This window comes from Parasteatoda tepidariorum, chromosome 1 (assembly GCF_043381705.1).
Source record: "Parasteatoda tepidariorum isolate YZ-2023 chromosome 1, CAS_Ptep_4.0, whole genome shotgun sequence".
In the NCBI taxonomy this organism is placed as follows: domain Eukaryota; kingdom Metazoa; phylum Arthropoda; class Arachnida; order Araneae; family Theridiidae; genus Parasteatoda; species Parasteatoda tepidariorum.
In genome coordinates, this window is record NC_092204.1 from 107,109,461 (window position 1) to 107,135,488 (window position 26,028).

The 26,028-nt window shown below is 28.7% G+C and overlaps 1 protein-coding gene and 1 long non-coding RNA gene across 4 annotated transcripts; one reads left to right on the top strand and one right to left on the bottom strand.

The window, feature by feature from the left end:
* Positions 1 to 2,803: 2,803 nt before the first annotated feature.
* Positions 2,804 to 25,761, top strand: LOC107455793 (myotrophin). Of its 3 annotated transcripts, XR_006226299.2 has the most exons (5): positions 2,885 to 3,064; positions 14,806 to 14,916; positions 15,122 to 15,205; positions 19,871 to 20,070; positions 24,538 to 25,761. XR_006226299.2 is itself a non-coding variant. In XM_016073502.3 (4 exons), exons 1-4 carry the CDS (start codon positions 2,996 to 2,998, stop codon positions 24,625 to 24,627), a joined length of 354 nt encoding a protein of 117 aa, XP_015928988.1. In that variant the 5' UTR covers positions 2,804 to 2,995; the 3' UTR covers positions 24,628 to 25,761. The 3 variants fall into 3 exon arrangements, 2 of the variants coding, with proteins under 2 accessions (XP_015928988.1, XP_042908015.1); XM_016073502.3 differs by lacking the exon at positions 19,871 to 20,070 and having other exon boundaries at positions 2,804 to 3,064; XM_043052081.2 differs by lacking the exon at positions 19,871 to 20,070 and having other exon boundaries at positions 2,829 to 3,064; positions 15,122 to 15,269.
* On the bottom strand, positions 19,742 to 20,704 carry LOC139426350 (uncharacterized). The gene is made up of 2 exons (XR_011637601.1): positions 20,522 to 20,704; positions 19,742 to 19,943 (listed from the first exon to the last, which is right to left on the bottom strand). It is a non-coding gene; the product is annotated as an uncharacterized lncRNA (long non-coding RNA).
* Positions 25,762 to 26,028: the final 267 nt, after the last annotated feature.

Here is a 26,028-nt window from a genome sequence, read left to right on the forward strand (position 1 = left end):
TCTTTTATTATGTCAGGATTCTTCTATTCAGCTAAAACGTAATTTTATGCATCAATTGATTCATTGAAATATTCTTTCAACACTAAAATAGCGTAATTATTATAATCATTGAACCACAAAATAAAATTTTTTCCTTCTACTAAAATATTTGATTTCTTTTTTGATTAAATCAGAAAAAATGTGTTAATTGTGCTTTTTTATAGTATTATTTGTTAACCTATTTTATTGGGACATTTGTGATACTTATATTTAGTTCTAATATGTTAAGTTTAATTATTTATAATAAAAAAGCTTATTTTGTTTGTAGTGTACTGGAAAAATTTGTTTTGCCCTTTTATATAAAGAATAAAGCTTAATCAATATTAATTTATCTGTATTTCTATTTTATGTTTAACACTATAACTGTCAACACGCTTGAAGGAATTTGTACAAATATTTTATTATCAGTATCTGTGTATCCATTAAATAACATTGCATGACAATGAACCTCACTCCACCCCAAAGATCATGAACCTGTTTTTCGGAACTCTCTCATGATCGGAATGCCACGATATTTCGATCCAAACCAGGCAATGTCTGAACTGTTACCCCTGTCTCCAAGTTTCTAGCTTCCACACAAACAGAAAATAACATGGAAAATTAGTTATCTCTGTGGTAAAGCAAGCAGTTTGTACCCCTGACTTTAATTCTTTTATCTCTTTAATTAAGTTAATCTAATTACGTTAAAGTTTCTAATTGGTGTGGGGGCATACGGAGTTAGATTGTTTCTATCTTTATTCTTTTTATGATACATTATTAATGTTACCTGCTTAAAAACTTTGTTCGCTTCAAAAATATATAAATAACAGTCGACATGTTTTGAGCCCTCAAAAACAGGCACCTATTTGTAAGATTTTGATACATGGTTGGTTGGTGTCGTATCCTCTATTGAATCATATTTCATGGTGTGCTTGAATAGTCTTTGTTATTTCTATGGCATTAAATGAATACAAATCCTCTTCTGTGGGGTAGTTTAAGAGGTGAAGGCCTGCAGCGATTGCAGGGCAGTTAAAAACAAGATATGGTGTCCAGAGGCGTATCTATGGAAGGAAGCGCCTATGGCAAATCTCGCACTGGCGCCCTTCCTAAAATATTTATAATCTCTTTTTTTATGCGATGCGANGTTTTGATATTTTCTAGTCCCATCTGTAGAATTTTCATGTTTTTATGATGTTTTGTTCTTAGTCTGATGGGAGTAGTGGCTGTCTTCCTATCGATGTCAAGATTAGTTATTTGATCGTGGGCTTTGATTTTTAAAGGGGTGAATAGTCTTGACTTTGTAAAAGCATTTGCATCTGCCAATGTGGTTGAGATTGTATTTTGATTGAGATCTCTGGCATTTTTTGCCAAGGAATCAGCTATTTCATTGAACTCTAGGTTCACATGGGCGGGAATCCACTGCAAGAAGCATTTTTTCCGGAAACGCTGAAGTTGTCCAAATCGTTTTATGATATACAGGATTAGGCTTGAGGTACCTTTGCTGAGGGCCTGTAAGGCAGACCTGCAGTCGCTGAAGATGGTGATACCACTAAGCTGCTTCGAAAGTTCAAGATTGATGTACGTTTTGCCGTAGAAATGGCTATCAATATTTTGATACATGAATGAGAAGAAACAAAAGTGATTTGAAATATATGTTCGTTAGTAAGAATACGAGAAATCATCAATTGCTTCATTGTTAGAAACTTGGGTATAAATTCAATTTCAAGCGTGGTGATCACGAATTCGTGATCTCTTCTCAGTGTATAGGAATGTACTTCGATTCCCCCCCTTTCTTATTATATTTCATATTTAACTGTCAAATTTTTTTTAATAATTTCCACGAGGCTTTTTTTCAGAAATATGTTCAATGCAGTTTTTAGTTCCACATAGTTTCATAACTTAAAGGTTATTTTAATCTGTTTAAAAATCAAGACACAGATTAACGTATTTCCTTCCCTATGATTTTCCAAGTGTTGCCATAGGTTGAGAGTTTTGCTCTGCGCCACCTGTAGCCCATTTCGATCACCAATGGTTATAGAAAATCCAAAAGCCAGACGTGACCAAATATTATGTATTTTTAATTATTCCAAAGAAATATTGTAAAATAATAAGATTGTGGATGTCTAATAATATCTTAATAGTTTTAAGGTGGCGTAGAGCAAAACTCCCACTTCGCATGCTTTCATTAGTAGCGCGTGGAGAGTCCTAAGAAGGAAGTGCGTTAGTTTCTGCTCCCCAGATGGCTTAGGCTTAGTAGCCCGCTGCCACCTCCCATTATCTCTAATCTAACCTAGGTCCTCTACTCAATCTCCATCATGTTTCTACCCACTTTCGTAATTTCAAATTTTTAAGAAGAACTGAAAGACAATTTTCCTTTCAGTAAAATAAATTAAAACGCTAAAAAACCATTGTCACTGCGTGCGTAGAGAAAAGTGAATCCGAATTTGGAGTCGAATGATCGAGAATTTGATTAGCGAGTTTTCTCACGGCTGAAGTAATTTTTGAAAGCAGTAAGAATGGCCGCTAAGATGGACACTCAAAGACAAGAGTTGCGCAGTGCAAATTTAAAAGCTTTATCAATTGTTTTTTATTGTTTTGCTGGTACAACATACATTTGTAGGCTGGTGTGCTTAACTAAGGTTTATCAACCTTTGTCAAGTAGGACAGATAGTACAACACAGAGAAGAACATCATGAGGAATGCATCCAAGGTTACAGCGGGAGTCGAACCCGCTACCTCTGCGCTTTACAGAGTGATAGGCGGTTGACACCGCTCGGCCAGGGAGGTCCCACTTTATCAACCGTAGTATAAATAAAACTTGCTGATAAGCAACAAAATAAAATAAAATAAAGCGTAATTTAAATTATGCGTAACTGTGACGATAACAAAGTTAGTTTTGTTTTTATTTTCCTTTACTCATCAAATGGGCTTAATTTTTTAGGCGTGAAAATCGTATTTAACATTAATAAAACTCATCATGAGCGATTTTTTGTGGAGTTTGACAAATGGAGATTTAGAACAAGTGAAAGATTTTGTTGAAAATCAAGTAATAATTGTCGTTTTTGTTATGTCATTTTCGTATGTAGTAACTGACAATGTTGAAATAGGCGGATTTCGGCTTGATTTTGTATTGTTTTTGTGTTTATTAAATGAACTTTTGAAAAATATAATTGACTATTTTAATCAGGAATTTTTGTATTAAATTTGAGGCGTCTTCTTTTGTTCTACCTAAACCGTGTATAAAAGATTTTTTTTATGTATAACACTCCATTCTTTATAGAAGATCAACCTACTAGTTACTCCTTGCTGATTTGTTGCAAAAATTCTGCAGTGTTGTTGGGTTTCAAGGCAAAAGTTATTTATCTCTTAATTTTATTCAGATGCAAAAGATTAATTGTTTAGATTGAAAATTGCCAACTTATTAAAAAAATATGCATTGTTTCTAAGGATAATAACAGTGATTAATATCTTTTTTTCAAAAGGTCCGGAAAAACTAGCTCAAAACCTTGTTGGTGGCCATTGGAAGTCATGTAAAGCTGTAGTCATTAAAGTGTACAATGCATTTATAGGAACAATTTCCTGACTTTAATGCATTTATTGAAAATTAATCTAATTAATGTAATTTCATCAAATTAAATGTAGGTGTTAGAATACTAATCAATTTAGTGGTAGACACTTATAGGTACATAAAAGAGAGAAAGTACTGTAAACCTTAAATTTTTCAGACAGAAAAAAATAATTTTTTCGTTTCTTTCTTTCTTTTCTGAAATTTTTTTATTATTGTTTGAGATAGTTCTGGGGCCAAGTCAATAGCTTTAAAGGCTTGCAGTCATTTTGATCCTCCCTGTTTCTTTCTCCTCAGTTGTACAGGAATTTACTACAATAATTTCTCTTATTTTAAATAGTAGAGAACCAATTATCCGGGATGCTCGGGACCATCGCTATCCCGGATGTCTGAATTTCCCGGTTTTCTGGATCGACCAAAAAGTGTCGTTAATCGATGTTTTATCGAACCCGAATTACAAGGAAAAAGTGTAACACATAAAGTAACCGAAAAAAGAAAGGCATTCCTAAATTTAAAAAGGAAAAAAATTTTTGAAAAATAACATTTAAAAGAATAAAAAAATGTGCAAGTTTAGACAAGAAAAACAAGTTTAAAAAATACAAAATTCTCATATTTATTTTTTAAAAATAATTAAAAGTCATAATTAACTAATATAAACAAAACCAATGATTAAATAACGCAGCATATTTCATACCTAATTATACGAGGGGAAACGATAGGAAAACTTATTAATCTAAATAAAAACACTTGAAAATTATCGAACCGAAACGATAGTTAAAAAAGGCACTAGCATAAATATTAAAACCCGGAACAAGGCAAAATCAACGGTATTAAAAAAAAAACCTAATGATAAAATTTATGAATAAAAAGAGTTAATTTATTGAGTGCGAAATTTATCGTGAAAAGAAAAAAAAATCAAACGTAGTGGAATCAGAAAAACAAAACTGCAATCAAAATAATCCTATGTTTAAATTAATAAACAATTCTCCTTTTATTTTTTTATTTATAAAAAAGCGATTTTTAATTACAGCAGATGTGATTCCACATCAGGAAAAACTTGCAAATGATATCGTACTCCCAAAGAATCAGAATTTATTCATTCAAAAGAAAAAGATTATTAATTGATGTTAAATAGATGAATATATTTTTCTCTTTCATCTTCTGTTCACTGATATGCATGCAATGTATTTTCCCCATCCCCCTTGTAAATCAAACTGAAAACGAAATCAACATGCCACACCCTTGAGTTTGATTGACGGCCTAAAGGAGAAATTAAAACATTCCTCCCTTCCCTGCCTCCAGGGTTCGTGATTTTTTTTAAAAAAAATCAAAAGAATCAGATTTTTTTGATTTAAATCGGATTTTTTTGATTTAAATCAGATTTTTTTGATTTTTATTCAAATACACTGTATGAACTTTAATTTATGATAAAAAAAAATTAAAAATGTTTAATCAAATTAACTTAATATTAAAACTATATTGTAACAATATTTTATAAGCTCTAACTGAAATAATTTTGCATTATAATACATGGCTTTGAATGCATAGCAACCATTTTGAAAAATATGCATGATTAAAATTTAAAAGACTAGATGAAATAGAGAATTTAAAGAATATTTCAGGCGTTTGTTTTGGTTTTTCTGAGAGGTACCTATTTTGTGAAAATTAAAATATATATTAAAAGATCAACACAAATATAGTAAAAATATGGATTTATTGTTTCTTACGAGACAAAAAAATAAAATTGTAATAAAAAGTATTTTGTGTGACTATTCTATCATTTTTCCTAAAGTTGAATTTGTAAAAGTACCGGCTTGGACAGACCCCTGTGCTTTAACTATTAAAGCAAAGTTTCAGTTAGCAAACCATAACTTTAATTTAAAATTGTGATTTCTTTTTTTTTCTCTTGATTTTTAAAATTACAAAATAAATGTAGCAGACTGTGTTTATAAATGTAGCCATTCATCAAAAAATAAATAAGCATTTAATCTATATATTTTTATATTAAAATATTCATTTTTAATTCTATATGAAAATAGATAAGTTAAACTAAAAAAAAAATTAGAAAATCTATGTATTCATTGGAATTTTTTTTCACAAAATTTCTTTATAGAAAATCAGATAATGTCAAAGATACTGTTAACATATTATGATAAAAAAAAATACCAGTTAATAACCCTACTGCATCAAATAAACATCGAAAGAGTTTAAAAGGGAAGAATGACACTATATTAGGAAAAAAAACGCCTGAATTCATCAGCCCTTTTTTTTTCCCCTCTGTTTTTGGCATATTAGGGTAATTTCTTTTTAATATAATCTCAAACTTCAGAAATATACATTTTCCACCATAAAATATGATGTAGATTTTAATTCACGCTTTTTCATTCAAAAGGTAGAATTTTAATTAACATTATTTGTATTATTTTTTGAAAAAAATTCATGTTTATTAATTACTTTCTACAGCTATGCAAGTCTATATTAAGACAGCATTAAATGTTTACTTTAATCTGTACTTTCAATCTCAAGAATCAAAAGATTTTTAAAAATATAATTTCAAATGTGTTGGAATTTAACACACACCAAGAAAGTAATTTTGTTAACTAAAATTAATTAATGCAGCAATTTATTTAAATTAAATTTTAATACTAAAAAAAGAAAATAATAAAAGTATCAAAAATTTAAAACACTGTTTTTTAACTTTTGAAATCAATATATATGGATAAAAAAAATTAGTTGATTTAAATCAATGATTTTTTTAAAAAAATCATTTGATTTAAATCAGGATTTAAATCGTGATTTAAATCAAGCTGATTTAAATCAACGAACCCTGCCTGCCTCCTCTCGATCTTCAAGATCACGGAAGAAATGACGTTTCTCTGGGTAAACAGGGGAAAAAATTTCCTCTTCCTTACATTTTCCTCTACTCAACTTCAAGGATGAGTCCAATTTCCGCTTTTTTTCATAATCGTTCTAGTTTAAAATGGCCGGAAAACCGAGCAACATTTCCTCCGGTTTTCTGGTTATCTGGATACCGGATAAATGGTTCTCTACTGTACTAAGGCATTTAATTGTTACAAATCTTTTTATAAATTTCCATTTCTTTTAGAACTATGTTCAATTTAGTTTTCAGTTTCATATAGTTTCCTAACTCAAAAGATAATAATCCAGGGTTGCCACAGGCGACTAAAATGCAACTATTTTTGGTATGAGGCGACTATGGCAACTTTTTTTTGTCTGAAAAGTCTAAAAAAGCAACTATTTTCAGGAAAAGGAGACTATTGGGAGACATTTCTGTACTCCTAGCTATGTTTTTTTTTTAAGCATAAATTGGGCGGAAAATCTATAACCCACAAGATAGTTTCTGAACACTGAACTTTTTTTTTCCTAAAAAATAAAAAATTTAGCAAATTTGAGTCTTTCCTTTTTAAATCGTATAATCTGCACAGACTCCATTTTAAGTCTATTTCATTTCTCGATCGCCTTTTTAATGATTATTTCTACGAAATTCCGCATGATTTAAAGAAAAAAGTTTATACGATATTACGATGCATGAATTTCGAATTTGAGTAATCACTTTTCATGTATATATATATATGTTACCGGCAAAGTTTGAAATCCAGCATTCAATAGAATGCCTAGGCATTGTATATAATTCCTAAAGCTAGCAAGGCAATGTATGAAACGATTTATATTTCACACTTTTCCTAGGCATTCTGTAGAATTCCAAATGAGAAATCGGCAAAGTATAAAATGCATCTCTGATTCGTTTCGTAATGTAATGAAATGTGACTCAAAATGTCATTCAAACCTGCTATGTTGCAACAAGTTATTTTTTTTTTGATGTGAAAATTTTGTTTCCTTTAATAAGAAAAGCATAAATTATGTTTTGCACATTTTTTTCTTTTTCTTTACACATTTGGGATAAATGTTTTTTAATGGCTCTCTCAGTATTTTTTCAGAATAACATTTTTATTTTTGAGAAACGCATGTTACTGTGAATGACCGAAATCTGGAGAATGTCGACTTTCACCGGTGAATGTCAATAATCACATTTGGTGAATGTCCGAAATATTTATTACATCCGATTAGATATTAATTTATTCGTGGATATAATTACATTTATTTGATATTTTAATACTTACTGACGATAGATTAGAGGAAATGTCAGTGTTCGGAGTATCGGGCAAATATATACCTCGCAATGGCACTTGACCTTAAAAAATATCAATGTATGATATACCGGGCAAATGTATACTGGGCAGTGGCACTGAACCTTAAAAAACATCAGTATAGGATATACCGGGCAAATGTATACCAGGCAGTGGCACTTAACTAGACCTAGGATATATATTGCGGACATTTACCAAAGGTCTAGTCATACTAGGTCTAGTTAAGTGCCACTGCCCAGTATACATTTGCCCGGTATATCCTACACTGATGTTTTTTTTAAGGTTCAGTGCCAGTGCCTGGTATATCCTACACTATTGTTTTTTTAAGGTCAAGTGCCATTGCCCGGTATATATTTGCCCGATACTCCAAACACTGATGTTTCTTCTAATCTATCGTCAGTATTAAAATATCGAATAAATGTAATTATATCCACAAATAAATTATGTAATATCAAATCGGATGTAATAAATATTTTGGACTTTCACCATAGCAACTATGTGATTGTCAACATTCACAGTAACATGCGCATCATTTACATAATAACCTCATCAGTAAGTTTTTTTCATACTTTGCCTAAATAGAATTTGTCATTCTATAGAATGCCTAGGTATTTTATACAATGCCTAGGGAAAGTATGTAATACTTCTCACATTTCATACTTTGCTTAAAAACATCCGGCAATATATACAATGCCGGTAACATATATATATATATATGTACAGTGAAACCTCCTGTTATGGACACTCCTGCAAGACGGACGCCTCTCAATACGGACATATTTTTAATTCCCCGGAAATTTTCTATGTACAGTAGGGAACCGATTATCCGGAACGATCGGGACCTTCCCTATTCCGGATAACTGATTTTTCCGGTTTTCTGAATCACTACAAAAAGCCGTTTTTTTATTGTTAAACCCAACTAAAAAAAAAAAAAAGTACTTAGAAATAATCTTATAAAAAAGAAAAAACGATGAAGTAATTCACTAATGATTATTTCCAAAATCATGGTAAGGTAAGTATCTTTCAAAAAAGAAAGAAAAATCCTAAAATCTTATGAGGAAAAAGACGATTTTTAAAAAAAAAAATGGCGGAAAATTTATCGAATTTCGTTCCGGTTTTTTGGTTTTCCGGTTTTCTGATTTCCGGATAACTGGTTCTGTACTGTATATACCATTACGTACATTCTCCGCAAAGCGGACACTCCCGTAACCGGACGCGGACAGTCATTTTGGTCCTGAAATGTTGCTTTCTATCTCTACAAACCGGACATTACTTTTTCTGAATTTGAAAAAGGAACTATTTTTGCTTCAAATTGCAAGCTAAAAAAAAATGCAACTTTTCACCATTTTTAAAGCATGTAAATAAAATTTTTTGCCTTATCCGTAACTAAAAATATTCTTAGGCTATTTCACCACTGAAAATTCAATCTTTCTCCTGTCACCTTGCCTTATCTTTGTAAAGAAAGGAGAGAAAATGGTACTGCACTCCTGAAATAATTCTGACATCCACATCTTTTAATCTTTTCATCTGGACCACACAGGTTATGAGACCCCTCAAGTTGAAATGACTTCTCTCAATGCCCTATTGAAAATTTCTTTAATTTTCTTATAAATTTGAAGATTGTATTTAACACAATTGGGGTAAAAAAAAGATAACAGAAGTATAATCTTTGAGGTGTTTATATAAATGAAACATTTATTCAGACACTGCTGATCAATTATGAATAATCAACTCCATAAGTCCTCATGACTTACAGGTATGCATTACTTTTTTTTCTATGAATCATGGGAGGTTTTTTTTCTTTTTTCAAGAAGGTATTAACCATGGTCCCTATCAAATGATAAGTAGGTGTAAGGGGATGTAAAACTAATAATTGAAACGGACTGATGACAGAAAGCTCCTATTCGGTACCTATGCTGATATGAAAATTATAATTATTTATTTATTTATCTGTAGCTACATTCAGAATTATGTATTTATATCAAACTTCTTTATATATCTTTTTTATCTTTCTTATTGTTTAAATAAATATTCTTGTAGATATTTATAGTATCCTTGTAGATATTATTTAATTATTTCTACATCTTTGAAAATATTCTAAAAACAATTTACGGTGTTAAATTTCGTTATTAGGGTACCCTTCCTGTAAACGGACAAATTTTTTGGTCCCATGAATGTCCGCTTAACGGAGGTTTCACTGTGTGTGTGTGTATATATATATATATAAGTTATGTATAGAAAATGCTAATTTAAATTTTTTGGATATTATAAAAGAAGAAAATATCTGCTTTGTTGATTTATACGATAAAAGGAATGGTTTTAATTTTAATATAAATAAACTTATTACTTGGAATTCTAATGTTTCTAGGAGCATCTATTTAAATACCACTTTTAATGAAATGAATAGAATTAAAAGAATATGTAGTAATATTTATTAAACAAAGAAACCGATAAACTCTTTCGAAATTTGATAAAAAACAATGGATCTCCAACTAAAATAATAAAATTCTATATAAAATCATTGAATTAATCGTATATTATTGTGGATATNTAGTAATATTTATCAAAGAAACCGATAAACTCTTTCGAAATTTGATAAAAAACAATGGATCTCCAACTAAAATAATAAAATTCTATATAAAATCATTGAGTTAATCATATATTATTGATAATATTTTTACTAAGGATTTTCTTTGTTAATATATATAGTTTTCCCACGTGCAAATCCATTTCGGCTAATCCGTGGTCAAAATTATTTACTAAAAATTCCTTTACTAAAAAATTCCTTTGTTAATTTATATAGTTTTCCCATGTGCAAATCCATTTCGGGCAAATCCGTGGTCGAAATTATTTACTAAAAATTCCTTTACTTAAAAATTCCTTTGTTAATTTATATAGTTTTCCCATGTGCAAATCCATTTCGGGTAAATCTGTCACCAAAATTATTTATTAAAAATTTCTTTGTTAATTTATATAGTTTTCCCATGTGCAAATCCATTTCGGGCAAATCCGTGGTCAAAATTATTTACTAAATACTCCTTCACTAAAAAATTCCTTTGTTAATTTATATAAATTTTCCATGTGCAAATCCGTGGCTGAAATTATTTACTAAAAAGATTTCTTTGTTAATTTACGTAATTTTTCCATGTGCAAATCCATTTCGGGCAAAAATATATTTTTTCTGAAATAAATATTTATTTTCTAAAATTATTTATTGTCAACTTCTTTAAATTATCCAGTATAATATTACCTCGCGCACATCCATTTTAGGGCCCATCCTTGGTAACTAACAAATCAAATGCACTTCAGTAATGCAGTAAGAGCACATTTTAAAACAAAACTCCTCTATTTACGCTTTTATCTCAATTTGCGCTTTTGTTTTCATATTTTATAATCTGGCAATCTTGTTACGAAAATATTTTAAATCATTCGTGAAAAATTTCCCGTTCATGTAAGTTCATTTGATTTCGCTACTCTCTTTATGGATTATGTTTTATTCTGTTTTTTCTTTATATTTTATTTTCTGTTTTTATTTGTTATTTTTACTTATTATGTTCTATTTTATTTGTTGTAATTTTTGTTAAAATGTTTTGAGTGCTCCTCACACTATTGTATTGATATATTTTGCTTTGGCTATATGGATACAATATTAGAAAGCACTCTTTTTTGCGGATATAATCTTGTGGGCTGATGAAAAGATTATATCTTATATTTTCCGGATTTTTCAAAAGAATTCTCTCCTTTTTTCGGGTTTTTTTTNTAAAGAAATTGTAATTTTTCTAACTTTGATGATTGGGGTCGGAGTATAAATATTATTTCATTGAGTTGAAACTTTCCAAATACAGTCAACCCCACTGAAAGGAATACCATCGGTTCCAGCCAAATCTGTGCTATTAAGCGGGTTATTCGATTAAAAGGGGAGTGCTATAATCAATCTTAAATTCTGAATTTTTGTGAAATTTTACTTTTTAATGGTATTTAATGCGTGATATAGCGTTTTGATTAAATAAATTCAGTTTTATGATCAATAAATAATTATAATTAAAACTTTCTGCCTTAGTATCATGAAAAAATATCATTTAAAGTTACATAAAAATAAATCAATGTTAGTGAATCATGTTGGAACTAAAATATTATTTGATCCCATCCGAAAAATTCTATAATTGAAGACTGTGTTTTGTACCCGTTTAATTCGTCAATTTATCAAAATTAGATTTTCCCTTTTAGTTTCGACTAAAATTTTCATGATTCGAGGCATATTCCTTTCAAACACATTCAGATTTTTTATTTTTTTAAATCTTCGAAACTTGAGAAATTCCTAATTAATGCGCTATTTTAGTAGGGGATTTTTTGAAATTTATTGATTCCAAGATTCATTGTTTTTTTTCAATTAATTTAAATCATTCCTTTTCGCTCTCAACTTGCAACCAACTCAAAATTATTCACAGGATTAAGCAATTATTCTACTTAAGAGAAAACATTCTTTACACTAGTGTATTAGGTTTTTAAAACTTAATAATGCATCAAGAGGGGACCACAAGTCTTGACCTAAAAACAAATCCCTCTATCCCTTTTTCACATTCTAAATGATGTGCGAGTGAAGTAAGTCAAAGAGGGGCGAAACACCCTTCGTTTACTCCAATGTATAACTGGCAGCAAGATTTGATTAATTTTTCAACTTCATCCCAAACACCTACTAATGAATAGGAAGTCCCTATTAAAATTACCATCTTGTATCCTTATCTTAAAAAGGGAAATTGTATTTCAGCTGGTGAAACATTTCTCTAAAATAATTTTTTTTTCTTCATTTCAGTACCACTTCTTTATGCAATTAAGCGGGGGGCAAAAAAACAACAAATAACCATTTAAACGGGGAAATGTAACATTAGTTTAATATAAAATGATTTGGTTCCATTAAATTTTATTCGTATAAGCGGGTTATCCGAGGGGCGATTAAGTGGGGACGACTGTATTACCTTAGAAGTTTAAAAACCATTCATTTTAAGTTAATAGTAAGTAACTCAACTTAAGCCTTTATGTTAGATGGACCATAAATTGCTTAAATTAATTCTTTTTATCCACTGTAGAAGGAAACAAAATTTTTTGTTGCTGATATGTACAGAATAAAATTGTGTATGATAATCAATCATTAAATAAATAAATAACTTTGATTACATCCAAGCATATTACAATCATGCATAAACTTGGTATTAGGCTAATATTTGCTTTCCCTCTTTACAGTATTAGCAGTTAAAAAGACAGTAGCAGTTAAAAAGACAGTGCTTTCTAGTAACACTTCAATGTCCTGGCATTCATAAGCCAGGATAATGACAAATTCGCAATTTTATAGCATGTAACTTTACTTTAAATTAATATTTTGGCCGACGATGTTTATATTCTGCAGAAAACAACAGTATTTCTTAAAATAACTCAGATAAATCTATGTAGTTTATGTTATTAATGATTTCAAGAAGCCAGGAAAATGACAGCATAGAAACCTACTCACCTTGAAAAATTTTTTGAAATAGATTTTGAGCCAGAGAATTGGTTCTTTATTTATGCAACAAGACATGTTCAGATAGGAGGGTATCTAATCAATCTATTAACATAAGGTATTGATTCCTGGCGCTATCTATTTTGGTTATAAATCACTAAATAAAAGTAGCCAGGAAAATTATAGATTTTCATGGGGACAAACAAATTATTGACAGAAAAAATTATTTTAAGCAAAGTTTTAGTAAACAATACCCTCTGCGTATATTCTAGAAATGCTTACTTAGGATAAGATAAAAAAAAATTAGATTTTGAAAAATGTATGGGAAGTTTTGAAGCTAGTTACTATTGGAAATATTGTTTGGGACATGCCAGGCAAATGACACTTTGATATTCAATTAAATTTTTTAAGTATGCCTAACAGTCAATGCTAGTGCAAAGCCATTTTAAAATGCTTGCAGCAATGCTACTTATTAATTTATTTAAAAAAAAAAGTTCTTTTAGCATTATAGTATTAGATCTTGGAGCAAGGAACAGTGAATTGTCATGTTTCGTGAGAATCACCCATATATGTAATAACAAGGCTACATCCTTGTTATCATTGGTTATGTTTAGCTCAAATAATTCAGTCGTGAGCCAAAATATGTATTCAATAGTTTTATTTAAAGGTAGGCTGTTGGTGGTAATAGCTCACACCCATTTGTCCACACTGGAGGGGGTGGACAGAACTCTCGGACAATTCAGACAGATTTTATCAGGATCACATCATGTTGAAAGAGACATGCAAAAACGATTGTTCCTGCATTATATACTAACAGAACATGAGGTAAAAAGGCTCAGTCTCCGCATACCTTATAACCCTACTTATTATGGAAAATCATTTAATGCTTCCTAATATGGAAGTGAAAGAGGGAAAGATTCTAAAAATAACTCCTCCTTTGAAATATAAATCTAATTATTATTCGTTGGTATGTTTTAAGCCTTATATATATATAAACATTTACGTTTATATAAAAATGATCATATTTGATACCAACTTGACTGAATGGAACATGGTATATGACAATTAAGTCATTAACAAAATTTTAGTCACATTTTTGATGAATTTATGTTCTTATTTAGGCAACTATTTTCCTAGTTTTTGGCTACTATTTTCATGTTTTAGGCTACTAAATGCAATTATTTTGTTAATTTTTTTCTGTGGCAATCCTGTAATCTATTTGAAAATCGAGAGGGAAATTGCCAAACTTCCTTCGCCTACGACTCTCCATATGCTAATGGTGAAAGCATGTAAAAGTGTTGTCATAGGTAGTGAGTTCTGCTTTACACCATCTGTAGCTCATTTTGATCGCCAATAATTACATCATTATTTGAATTTATGTCATTTCAATAGCAGTGGAAAATTGTATAATGTTTAAATAATTAAAATAAATTGTCAATTAAAGTTAAATTTTTTGTTGTCTCTTGATAAGTTACTGAGTGTTGTTCGTTACTGCTTACAAAAAAAAAAAAAAAACTGCTTAGGTTTTTCTAATTTTATTTACCTTTTTATTCTTTCAGGGTGTGGATATCAATAATAGTATTGATGGGAGATTACCTATACATTATGCAGCTGATTATGGTCAAAGAGACGTTTTGAATTATCTCATAGATAAAGGTGCAAATATTGACGTAAGTTAAAAACTGTTCATTAAAAATTAATGTTGAATTAAAACTCTTGAACTGATGTTAGGAAGCATTTTAAGGAAATTTTATAACTGTATATTTTTTTCTTTGAGGATTCTTTATTTTGTCATATTCCTGGCATTAAAATTAGATTATTTTATTTTTTTGACATTAACGAAATTGTGTAATAAAGAATTTACTTTTATTTTAGGCTAAAGATAAGTATGGAATAAGTGCTCTACTAGCTGCAATATGGGAAGGTCACACCAGTTGTGTCAAGTTAATGTTGGAAAAAGTAACACTAATATTATTTAAATAAATCATTTATGATTCTGGTATTCTAATATCATTAAGTAGTTGTAAGTCGTTAATCTTGATTTTTATTTAAATATATGATATAAATTTATAAAAAAAAGTAAATTTTTTTTAAAATTTTAAATTTATCTTAAGGTATAGCTTCTTTTATGTTATCATGTGGAAAGCTTCATGAAGGCAATTTCTTTATTCATCCAGTGACTAAATTTCAGTTTCAAAAAAAAAAAAAAAATTTATTTACATGCCTTTAAGTTTATTAACTAGGTTCATATGGATACAATTCAATGAATTAAACAAAAAAATTTTAATGATCTACTAAAAATTACATAGCATTCATACATTATATAATATTCTACTCTAAAACAAAAAGTATATCACGGAACAATCATAATTCTCTAAAACTTTTATGGATGTCCTTCTTGAATAATTTGATTCAGATGCTATTAATACTTTTTTTTGTGTAGTATGCATTCATAAATAATCTGATATTAATTTAAGGTCCTTTCCAGGGATGAGATTTTTCCGCTTTTTAACGGATTTCCGTTTTTTTCACTTTTATCTCTTAAATTTCAGCTTTTTTTTATCAAAAATTCAGATTTTCTAAAAATTTCATTTTTTTTTTTTACAAGTATTCCGCTTTTTCAGAAAATTCACTGATTTTCAAAGAGAAACAGAAAATTCAAACTACATAGCTACCAATCCTTTCTCATTTTNCTTCAAGTAGGAATCAAATAAACAACATTTTAAACTGTTTCAGTTTTATATTAAGCTAAGCAAACTATTCTAAAGCATGAATCTTTTGTGGTTAAAGCAATACAGTGAAATTGAAGTAATTAATGAGACATAATTTAATTTTTTTTCGTAGTATGAAGAATTAGGTATATCAGTATAATCTACCATTGTCTCCCCAAACCCTTACTCTTATTGGCTATTTTTTTAGAAATGTTTTCAGAGAATTTAAGTAATTTAATTTGTTCCTCTCGGGTGCCACTGGAATACCTGTCCCATCTCTGCAATAGAGTGTATAAATACAATTAATATATCTTTTATTAAGGACTTATATATTTTAAAATATATAATTAAAAATTCAATTTCCTTTTAAGTTGTAATGGGGAACCTCATAAAAAATTCATAGCTAAATTTAAGATCCCAGATGAGCATTTTATTTTGTAAGGATTATACAACATGATAATTGGGGCATAAGTTACATCTCCTTAAAAATTTCAAAGCTAAAATACTAATTTAACAATGTATTCATTGATTAAAAACTTTATCTGGCAGTTATTATAGCAATTAGCATTCAATTTTTTTAAAAAAAAATCTTTTATGAAACATTCTGTGTTTTTTTAAAATATGGTACTGATTACAATATTCATGTCAAGTCTATCTTCATACGAAAAATCATTTTAAGTGTGTCTTGGATTTTAAGAATTATTATTGATTTGAAGATAAGTATTTAAACCATACAGACATAAATTTGCATCTTAAATATGTGTGAATTATGGTTTAGATTTTATAAAAATTAATTCTGAAAATTTTCAATTAAAAAAATATACAGTGAAACCTCGGTTAAAGGGACATTCTTGGGACCAAAAAAATTTTCCGTTTATGGGATGGGTATCCTAATAACGAAGTTTAACACCGTAAATTGTTTTTAGAATATTTTTAAAGATATAGAAATAATTAAATAATCTTCTAAAAGGATATTTATTTAACCTTTAAAAAGTAATTTTGTTTTACAAAAAGAATATGAAAAAGTTTGACATAAATACATAATTCTAAATGTAGGTATACAAAAAAATTGTTATAATTTTTCTATTACCACAGATATTCAACTTTGTCATATGATACTGAATAGGAGCTTTTAGACCTCAGTCAGATTCAATTATTAGGCTTATACCCCCTAACACTTGATAAGAAACATGGTTAATACCTTCTTGAAAGTAAACCTCCCAGGATTCACAGAAGAAAAAAAAAAAGCAATACATACCTGTAAGGCACGAGAACATATGGAGTTGATTATTCACAAGTGATCATCTATCAAGTGTCTAAATAAATGTTTCATTCATATAAACACCTCAAAGATCTGTTCTCTTTTTTTTACCTCAGTTGTGTAAAATGCAGTCTTCAAATTGATAAGAAAATGAAAGAAATTTTCAGTGGGGAAGAAGCATTTAAGACTTCATTTCAACTTGAGGGGTCTCATAACCTGTGTCATTCAGTTGAAGAGATCAAAAGATGTCGCCGTCCACATTATTTCACAAGAGCAGTATCATTTTCTCTCCTTTCTTTGCAAAGATAAGGGTAGTTGTGAAATAGCTTAACAATATTTTTAGTTATGGATAAGGCAAAAAATTTAGGCTTTTTAAAAATGGTCAAAAGTTGCATATTTTTTCCCTTGTAATTTAAAGCAGAAATAGGTCATTTTTTCAAATTTAGGAAAAGTAGTGTCCGGTTTAAGGAGATAGAAAATAACGTTTCAGGGCAAAAATGACTGTCCGCGCCTGGTTATGTAAGTGTCCGCTTTGAGGAGAATGTACATAATGGTTTATTCATAGAAGATTCACGGGGAATTAAAAATACATATGTCCATATCAGGAGGTTTCTCTGTTTATTNTAATAATAGATTAGTACACAATTGTATGTCAACACATTATTTATTACCTTAAACTGTCTGGAATTTATTATTAAAGGGTTGCTCTTGCGTAAAATTTACTATCGTGAAAATTCAGCTTTTTTGCGTTTTGGCTAATCTCATTCCTGGTCCTTTCTTTCTTTTATAATTTTTGTGTGGAAAATAAAAAATTTAATTTTAAAATAATGATAATTTAAGCAATGGCAGCAGTTTTGCTGACCATCTTTAGTTATCAGAAATTTTGTTGCATAACATAAGGTATCTAAAATCTTCCTGATAACTGAAGAGAACTTTTTAAACAATGCAATAAAGTAGAGATGGAGAACCTTTATCGATTAGTGGACCAGTTAAATTAGTTTATTATTTTTTAGGTGTTTAGTGTACCGCATGTTATATATATATATATATTTTTTTAAATAATCTTAAATTATTGTTTTTTGATTTCATATTTAAGAAATTCATTTTATAACCACATTTGCTGTTTAATTTTTAACTTGCTTCAAGTAGGAATCAAATAAACAACGTTTTAAACTGTTTCAGTTTTATATTAAGCTAAGCAAACTATGTTATGTAAGTGTCCGCTTTGAGGAGAATGTACATAATGGTTTATTCATAGAAGATTCACGGGGAATTAAAAATACATATGTCCATATCAGGAGGTTTCTCTGTTTATTAAAGAATATTTTTTTAATTTCCAAAATTATTCTGAAAGCTTGTTCGTTTAAAATTCTTGTTACAGATTTTTAATTAGTAGATAATAATAGTGTATTATTTTTTTTTACTTGACCATTTTAGTAAATTGTACTTTTCTAAGAAAGAACCCTCCACTTTAAAGCCCATATCACACATAGTGAAAATTTGTTCAATTCAACCATCAACTCAACCCCAATTTCGACTTTCTGTTCAACAACCACCTGAAACAGTTGAACTATGGTTGCCATACGGTTGAAAAGAGTTGACCATTGATTAACGAGTGATTTCTTTCTTTTTAGGCGATTTAGCGCTTTATACATAGACGAATAAAATTTTTCATCGAAAGACTGTAGTTAAATTTCATTTAATCGACGGCAATGGATCCTTCCTTAGCAATTTCAAGTTTGATCATTTACAGTTTGATAAAGAAAAACAAAGATAAGAGAAGGACACTTTGGAGTAAAGCATGGCGCTTACGAAGACAGAGATTAGGCTGTTTTGAAAATTTATTGAGAGAACTGTTTGCTTTCATTTGTGCAATGTTTGACATAAAAGTTAAAAATATATAATTAGTTTTATTATTGGAAAAGTAAATTAGGAAAAAAAATCACCATTTTGTTATAAATATATTCGTTGCATGCTGTATTAATTTCACTTATTGTCATAAATTAAACACATAAGTCGCAATGGATTTTTATCTTTAGTTTATAAATATATTTTTAGATTATTCTTTATCTTTAGTCATATACTTATTTTAAATTATTCAAATAAATTACCTTTAAAGTTTTTCATATATTTAATAACATAATATAGCTTTTTGCAATTTACATTTAATATATGTATATTTTACAACGAAGAAAACAAAATTTAATATGAAAGTAAAAATAAACAGAAAGAATAAAATTTAGGAGTTTGATAATTTTTGCACCAAATTAATGCAATAACAATTATTTTTTTAATGTTGACTTTAAGTTTTTGAAAAATTATTAAAATAGTTTTTTTAGAGTTCGATAAGTATTATTATATATATGTTTAGTGAAATACTCTAGTTTGAAAAAAATTGTGCTATTTATAAAAAATTAAAAGTTTATGTGAAACTGAATTTTTAAAAAAAGAAAGCTATTAAAAGGCACTATTTTGTTAACATGAATAAACACAAACTATTTAAAAATTAGAAAAAACAAGAACTGATAAAAGTGAACAATTTATTCCAAAAGAAATGTAAAAGCAGTTTCGATTAAATTTTTATGAGCTCTTAAATGATGTTTTCTGTGGTGGCGAAATGTTACATTCCAAATGTTCTCTTTTTTCTTCTAGAGTTCAATAATTTCGATGCTCCATTTAAAAGTTTCCCCAACAGGAGCTTGTTCAAAATTTTGACTCATCTTTGCTGCAATACAAGTAAAAAATTTTATTAAGAAAGGTGAAGCAAGTGTATTTAAGGCAACAGACAATAAGGGACAGTCATTAAAAATAAAATAATACCAACCAATTAATTCTGTCAACATATTGTTAAGGTATGAGTAAGTTTTTTATAATCAGAAAAAACTGAAAATTTTTTTTAATGGTCTTCCATGTTTTTAATAGAAAGTGAAATTAAAATTATGCATAATTACAAGGAGTATCAGTTACTTGTCCCATTTTTTCAAATATTTAACCTTAAGAAAAAGACTTCATTTTTAGATAAATAATTTTAACTTTATCTTTAATTTCAAATAATAAATTAATCTATTAAATTATGAAAAAAGCAGATATCAGGGATGCTACGCCTGGAGAGCATTTTGCCGTTCACGCCTCCTAAATACGTCATTTAAATGTCAGAAATTCCGTTTGGCAAATCAGCTATTGGAATGCATATAGAATATGCGTTTGGTGTCTACTATTGGATTATGTACAGCAGTGAGTAGCAATCAGTATCGTATGCACGTGATCTTGTAAAAAAAGAGGGTATTCTTTCCTTATACATACTATTGGTTATTATCTTGCTTTTTTTTCTTAGGAAACTGTACAGTGCACATAATTCAGGGATGAAAGACTTCCGCAAAAAAGTCGAAATCCGCTTTTTTCTCCCAATTTTTAAAATTTCCGACCATGTTCAAAAACTAAAATTTTTAGGGAGTCCAATTAGAGAAACTCAAGCCGCCGGAACGATAGTCGGATTACCGCGACTTCCGCTACAGAGTGGAAAAAGAGTCTAAGCGTTTCGTTTCGACCGCCGATATTTGATTTTTTTTTTTGTTTGGCTGATTTTCGGAATTTTAAATATTAGGAATTGAGCTGGAATATGCTAAAATCGCGATTTTTAATCAGACGATTTTAATATCAATCATCGATTTTCGTATTTAACTGATTTAAAAACTACGTGTTGCGATTTTTTTACGCTATTTAAAAATCGTACTAGCAATTCCTATTCACCTCAATTTAAAAATTCAATATCGCGATCTGTATTCTCACGAGTTTAAAATCCAACGACGCGATTCGTATTCACGCATTTTTAAATCCAATATTGCGATTCGTTATCACGCAGTTGTAATATCAGATCTCGTTTTTCGTATTTGTACGCTATTTAAAAATTACTCATTGCGATTCGTATTCACGTGATCTAAAAGTTATGCATCGTGATTCTTATTTACGCGATTTAAAAATTCAATATCGTGATTTGTGTTTTTAAAATCGAGCAGCGCGATTCATATTAACGTGATTTTATAATCCAAAATCGTGATTCATATTCACGCGATTTTAAAATCCAATATCGTGATTTGTATTTTCGTGTTTTTAAAATCCAGCAGCTCGATTCATATTCACGTGATTTTATAATCCAAAATCGCGATTCATATTCATGCTATTTTTTAAAATCCAATATCGTGATTCATATTCGCACGATTTTGAAATCAAATATCGCGATTCATATTCACGCGATTTTAAAATCCAAAATCGCGATTCACATTCACGCTATTTAAAAATCCAATATCGTGATTCATATTCACACGATTTTGAAATTCAATATCGCGATTCATATTCACGCGATTTTAAAATCCAAAATCGCGATTCATATTCACGCTATTTTAAAATCCAATATCGTGATTCATATTCACACGATTTTGAAATTCAATATCGCGATTCATATTCTCGCGATTTTAAAATCCAATATCGCGATTCATATTCACGCCATTTTAAAGCCCAATGTCGCAATTCATATTCACGCGATTTTAAAATCCTGTATCACGATTGTAGAAAGAAGTAGAATTAAGTTTTTTCTTGAATTAGTTACTGTAAAGATGTGATATATTTTTCTACAGTTGTTGCATTTAAACAATTACTAAGTGCATTCATAATTACTTTTTATGATTGGATATTTAGCTATATAAATTAAAAGAACATAGTCAACTAACTGATCTTGTGAATGCAAGAAAGTACAATCGACTAGTCAATGCCAATTAACTAAAAAGTTTACTTTTTAGAAAGAAAAGTATATTTATATGTGTCTTTTTAAATTGTTTATAATAGTTTTTATATATTTCTGTTATGATATAAAAATGTATATATGCTAATTTTTGGCTATTAAGTGCTCCCTAAAATTTTCTTGAAAAATTCCTACCTAAAATATTTAAAAATTTCACTGCACCTACTGAATTCTATCAAAGAGTGTTTTTTTAGGTGTTATTTACATTTTCTTAAACTCTCCTTATTTAATTACTGAATTTCTCTTTTAATTATTGAAATCTGTAGACCTTCCATTGTAACTGAATAGTTATATATTTTGAGATGAAATTTGAGCTCAATGGGTATTTTCCCTTTTGAATTACCAAAACTAAATAGATATTTCTTTTTAGAAAGGTTACACCATTATATTTTAAAAAATAAGAAAGTTAAAATTTACTTTGTAAAATTCTGGAACAGATACTATTCATTGGCATAAATGATAAATGCAATATATATGAAAACAACAGAGTCCACAAAACAATTTTGTGGACTCTTATAATCAATCATATGCAGGTTTTTTAAAATCCTAGCAATAGTGAATGTATGTATAAGTGTAGTACTCCTAGTATGTTATTAATGGTTTTATGGATCCTGAAAATTATCTTTATATTGTTATCAAACTGATTAATAGTTATTTTAGCTGAGATAAACTGAGTCAAAAAATAATTTTAGCTGAGACAAACTGAGCCAAAAAGAGATTTTAACTGAGACGAAATGCAATTTCTGGTGAGACAATTTGATATTTTGCGAGTAGCACCCCTGAGATATAAAAAGTACCTACATATTAGTATATTTAAAGTTAAATGTGTGTTAATACTTTTTTATTAAAAATATTATCCTGAAAAAACTTGTTAAGTGCTTTAACGGGTAAAAAAATATTTTCAACTTCCTTCATTATTTATTCAAAACCTGCTTATTAATAATATAAAGCATGCAACTGCATTTGAAAAATTGATCCTTACAGACTATGTTATTTAAATTTCTATCTACTTTAACTTCATTAAATATTATTTTTTGAAAAAACCCGCTTAAAATTTTCAACAGTTATATAAAATTACAGATTAAAGTTTCTTCAACTTTATAAATATTAAAAACTTAATCATATAAAGCATGCAAATCTATTTGACAAACTTATGCTACACAATAAATTACATAAAATTAAATGTGAATCAATAAGTTTTAATAAAAACATTTTTTTTAAATAAAACCCTCTTAGCGTCCCAAGTGGGTTTTTTCAAGGTGGGCCACTTGTCGAACCCTGATAGAAAGTGCAAAGTAATTGGAAAAAACCAAATTTTTATTCCGTGAATACTGACAAATATACAGTTTAAAAATAAAATAATACAAAGAAATTAATTCTGTCAGCATGTTGTTTAGGTATGAGTAAGTTTTCAGAAAAGTTTAATTTTTATAACGCAATTTTTTCCTTTGTAAAAAAATATTCAAAATCACTGAATTCAGTACCAACTCTAGAATAATTGCTGGTATAATCTTATCGGAACTATAAAAAGAGCAAAGTAATTGAAAAAAAAAACAAACTACATTTTAATTTGGCGAATACTAACAAATATACAGTTACGTACAAAAAAGATTAAATGCAATTCATAAAATTTGTTTATCATTTAAAGTAATGTCAAAATGTAAAACAAAACTACTACTTTTATGTACTTGTTAAATTTACTTCAGATTGGCGAATTTGGCGTAGAAAATCATACTTTTAATTCACGGTTAAAAACATAACACATTTATAACATAAACTTCTTTAATGGTTAGAAACATATTTATTTTCTTATAAAATAACTTTAAAATCAATACTCAATTAAAAACTCATCTAAATTAATATATAACAAATTAGATACGCTGCTTCGTCGCATAAACTTTGCCGCCATATTGTTTTGACTTGTGCTATCCCATAACCCCATGCGGTTGCTGCCACCTGATTGGTTGAATTGTGAAGTTGCTTCAACACTTTCGAAGAGATGTGAAAGAGTTGAACAGTAGTTGTTCCAACTCGGATAAGTATAGCACACCTATGTTTTCGGACGGGGTTGTCTTCGGAGTTGATGGTTGAATTGAACGAATTATCGGTATGTGTGATATGGCCTTAAGGCATACGTTATGTTAATGATTCAACTTTTAGCCAGGAACATTTTTTTAATGGAAGTTTTTTATTTATCACAATTAATAGCACATCAACAAATCAAAACCTTTTTCTTTTTTTGCGAAAATCTATTTTTTATTCAAGCTGGGATGATCCACCAACAAATAATCAGAAGGTATACTGTAATTACTATTTTAATAACTTATTTTATTTTTGGTGAATGATACGCATTCATTTTATTCAGACTGTGGATTTGTAGTTTTGACTGTAGTTCGAAATGAAATTCCAGGAAAAGCTTTTTTTACCAACCTTATATTTAACTGATTAATATAAATATGTTACAAAAATATAATATGTATGTTATTTATTATATTAATTATTATAATAATTATATTTCCAGGGAGCTACAAAGTCTGGATTTGCTCCAGATGGTAAGAGTTACATTGATGCCGCTGAAAAAGAAGAAATTAAACAACTTCTTAAATGTTGACAGTTTACAACTCAAACAAAAAACTTTAAACAAGTTTACTAAAATGGTATAAACCAAATATCAGGACCTTAATGAATAATTTTTTTTATCTGGGTCTGCTCAATCTTTCGATTCTCTTTTATGCTTGTATTGTGTGACAATTAGTTTCTCTTTTTTAGTTCTGTTGCTTTTCGTGCCAAATGATTATATTTTTTTTTTGTTGCACTAAAAGACTCGCATATTTGACTTCTCACCTAATTTTATATAAATAATTGAATAGTAAATATGATGATCACTGCAAGAGATTACTTTTGAGAAACCTTATCCTGATAGCAAGATATCTTACACAGTGTTGTATTTATTGATCTTACATAATGTTGTCGGTTACCATAAGCATAATTTTTTTTTGTTTGCACTACACAGGAAAGGTTTTGATTATACTAAAGGGTCGCTGAAATTTCTTAAAAAATTGTTTTGTGTTCCAGTGAATTTAGTACTAACTGAAGTTTTTAACTTAGACTAAATGTCTCACTCATTATTATATAAGTTAAGTGACAAACACTGCATATGATAAACTAACCAGTAACTCATAATATTATGGATATCCTACCATTGTATGACACCTTATTTATTGTGAATATCATACTATTGTTTGATGTGAATATATGCACACTTGTGCAACTATGAAAGGGTGTTTGATTTTATAAGCTAATTTGAATTTCTTTAAAAAAATATTTTACGTATAGTTCAGGGCTCTTGGTACTAAATAAAGCTTTAAAATATTAAATATATCTGTTAATAATTGTTTCAAATATCACACTTTGTATATCAAGTTTGCACTGTGTTTTAATGTTAACCAGTTTTAAAGTATGGAATTATTTAGTTAGTATTTATTTTACTACTTTAAGTAGATAATATTGTATATTGGGTACTGTGTGATAATTTTGTACTTATTTAAGTGTATATTTGTTTAGATTTCTATAAGAGTTCATTTAATTTTCATATGAGTTAAAAATATCACATTGAGACTCTGGGAACTTTCAAATAAATAACATTTTGTTCAGCATATTCTATTTTGTAAAAATGATTTAATTCTGTCTGATAAAGATTGTGTCAATTTGAAATTAAGTGATTAAATAAACTTTTTTAATTTTATTTTTTGATATTTTATAATTCACCGCTTAATTTAAAATTTTACTTTACTATCGCTTCACAATAAGCAGTTCAAATGATTAAGTTATAGTCTTTGTGTGACATATTAAAACCTAGTATTGAGAGAAATTCAGTTTAAGGCAGCCCATCTCTGTGGAAACAAATCTTTAATTTAAAAAATAACACTAGAAAACTTGGAATTCTCAGGAAATTAGCATTTAATGATCACTGTGAGCATGTTTTATCCTTTATTAGGCATGGCATTAAAAT

Excerpts from the sequence above, each read along its gene's own strand:
- LOC107455793 (XM_016073502.3), top strand. The coding sequence starts at position 2,996 with ATGAGCGATTTTTTGTGGAGTTTGACAAATGGAGATTTAGAACAAGTG. Across the intron at positions 3,065-14,805 it reads AAGATTTTGTTGAAAATCAA|GGTGTGGATATCAATAATAG; the intron begins GTAATAATTGTC and ends TTATTCTTTCAG. Across the intron at positions 14,917-15,121 it reads ATAAAGGTGCAAATATTGAC|GCTAAAGATAAGTATGGAAT; the intron begins GTAAGTTAAAAA and ends CTTTTATTTTAG.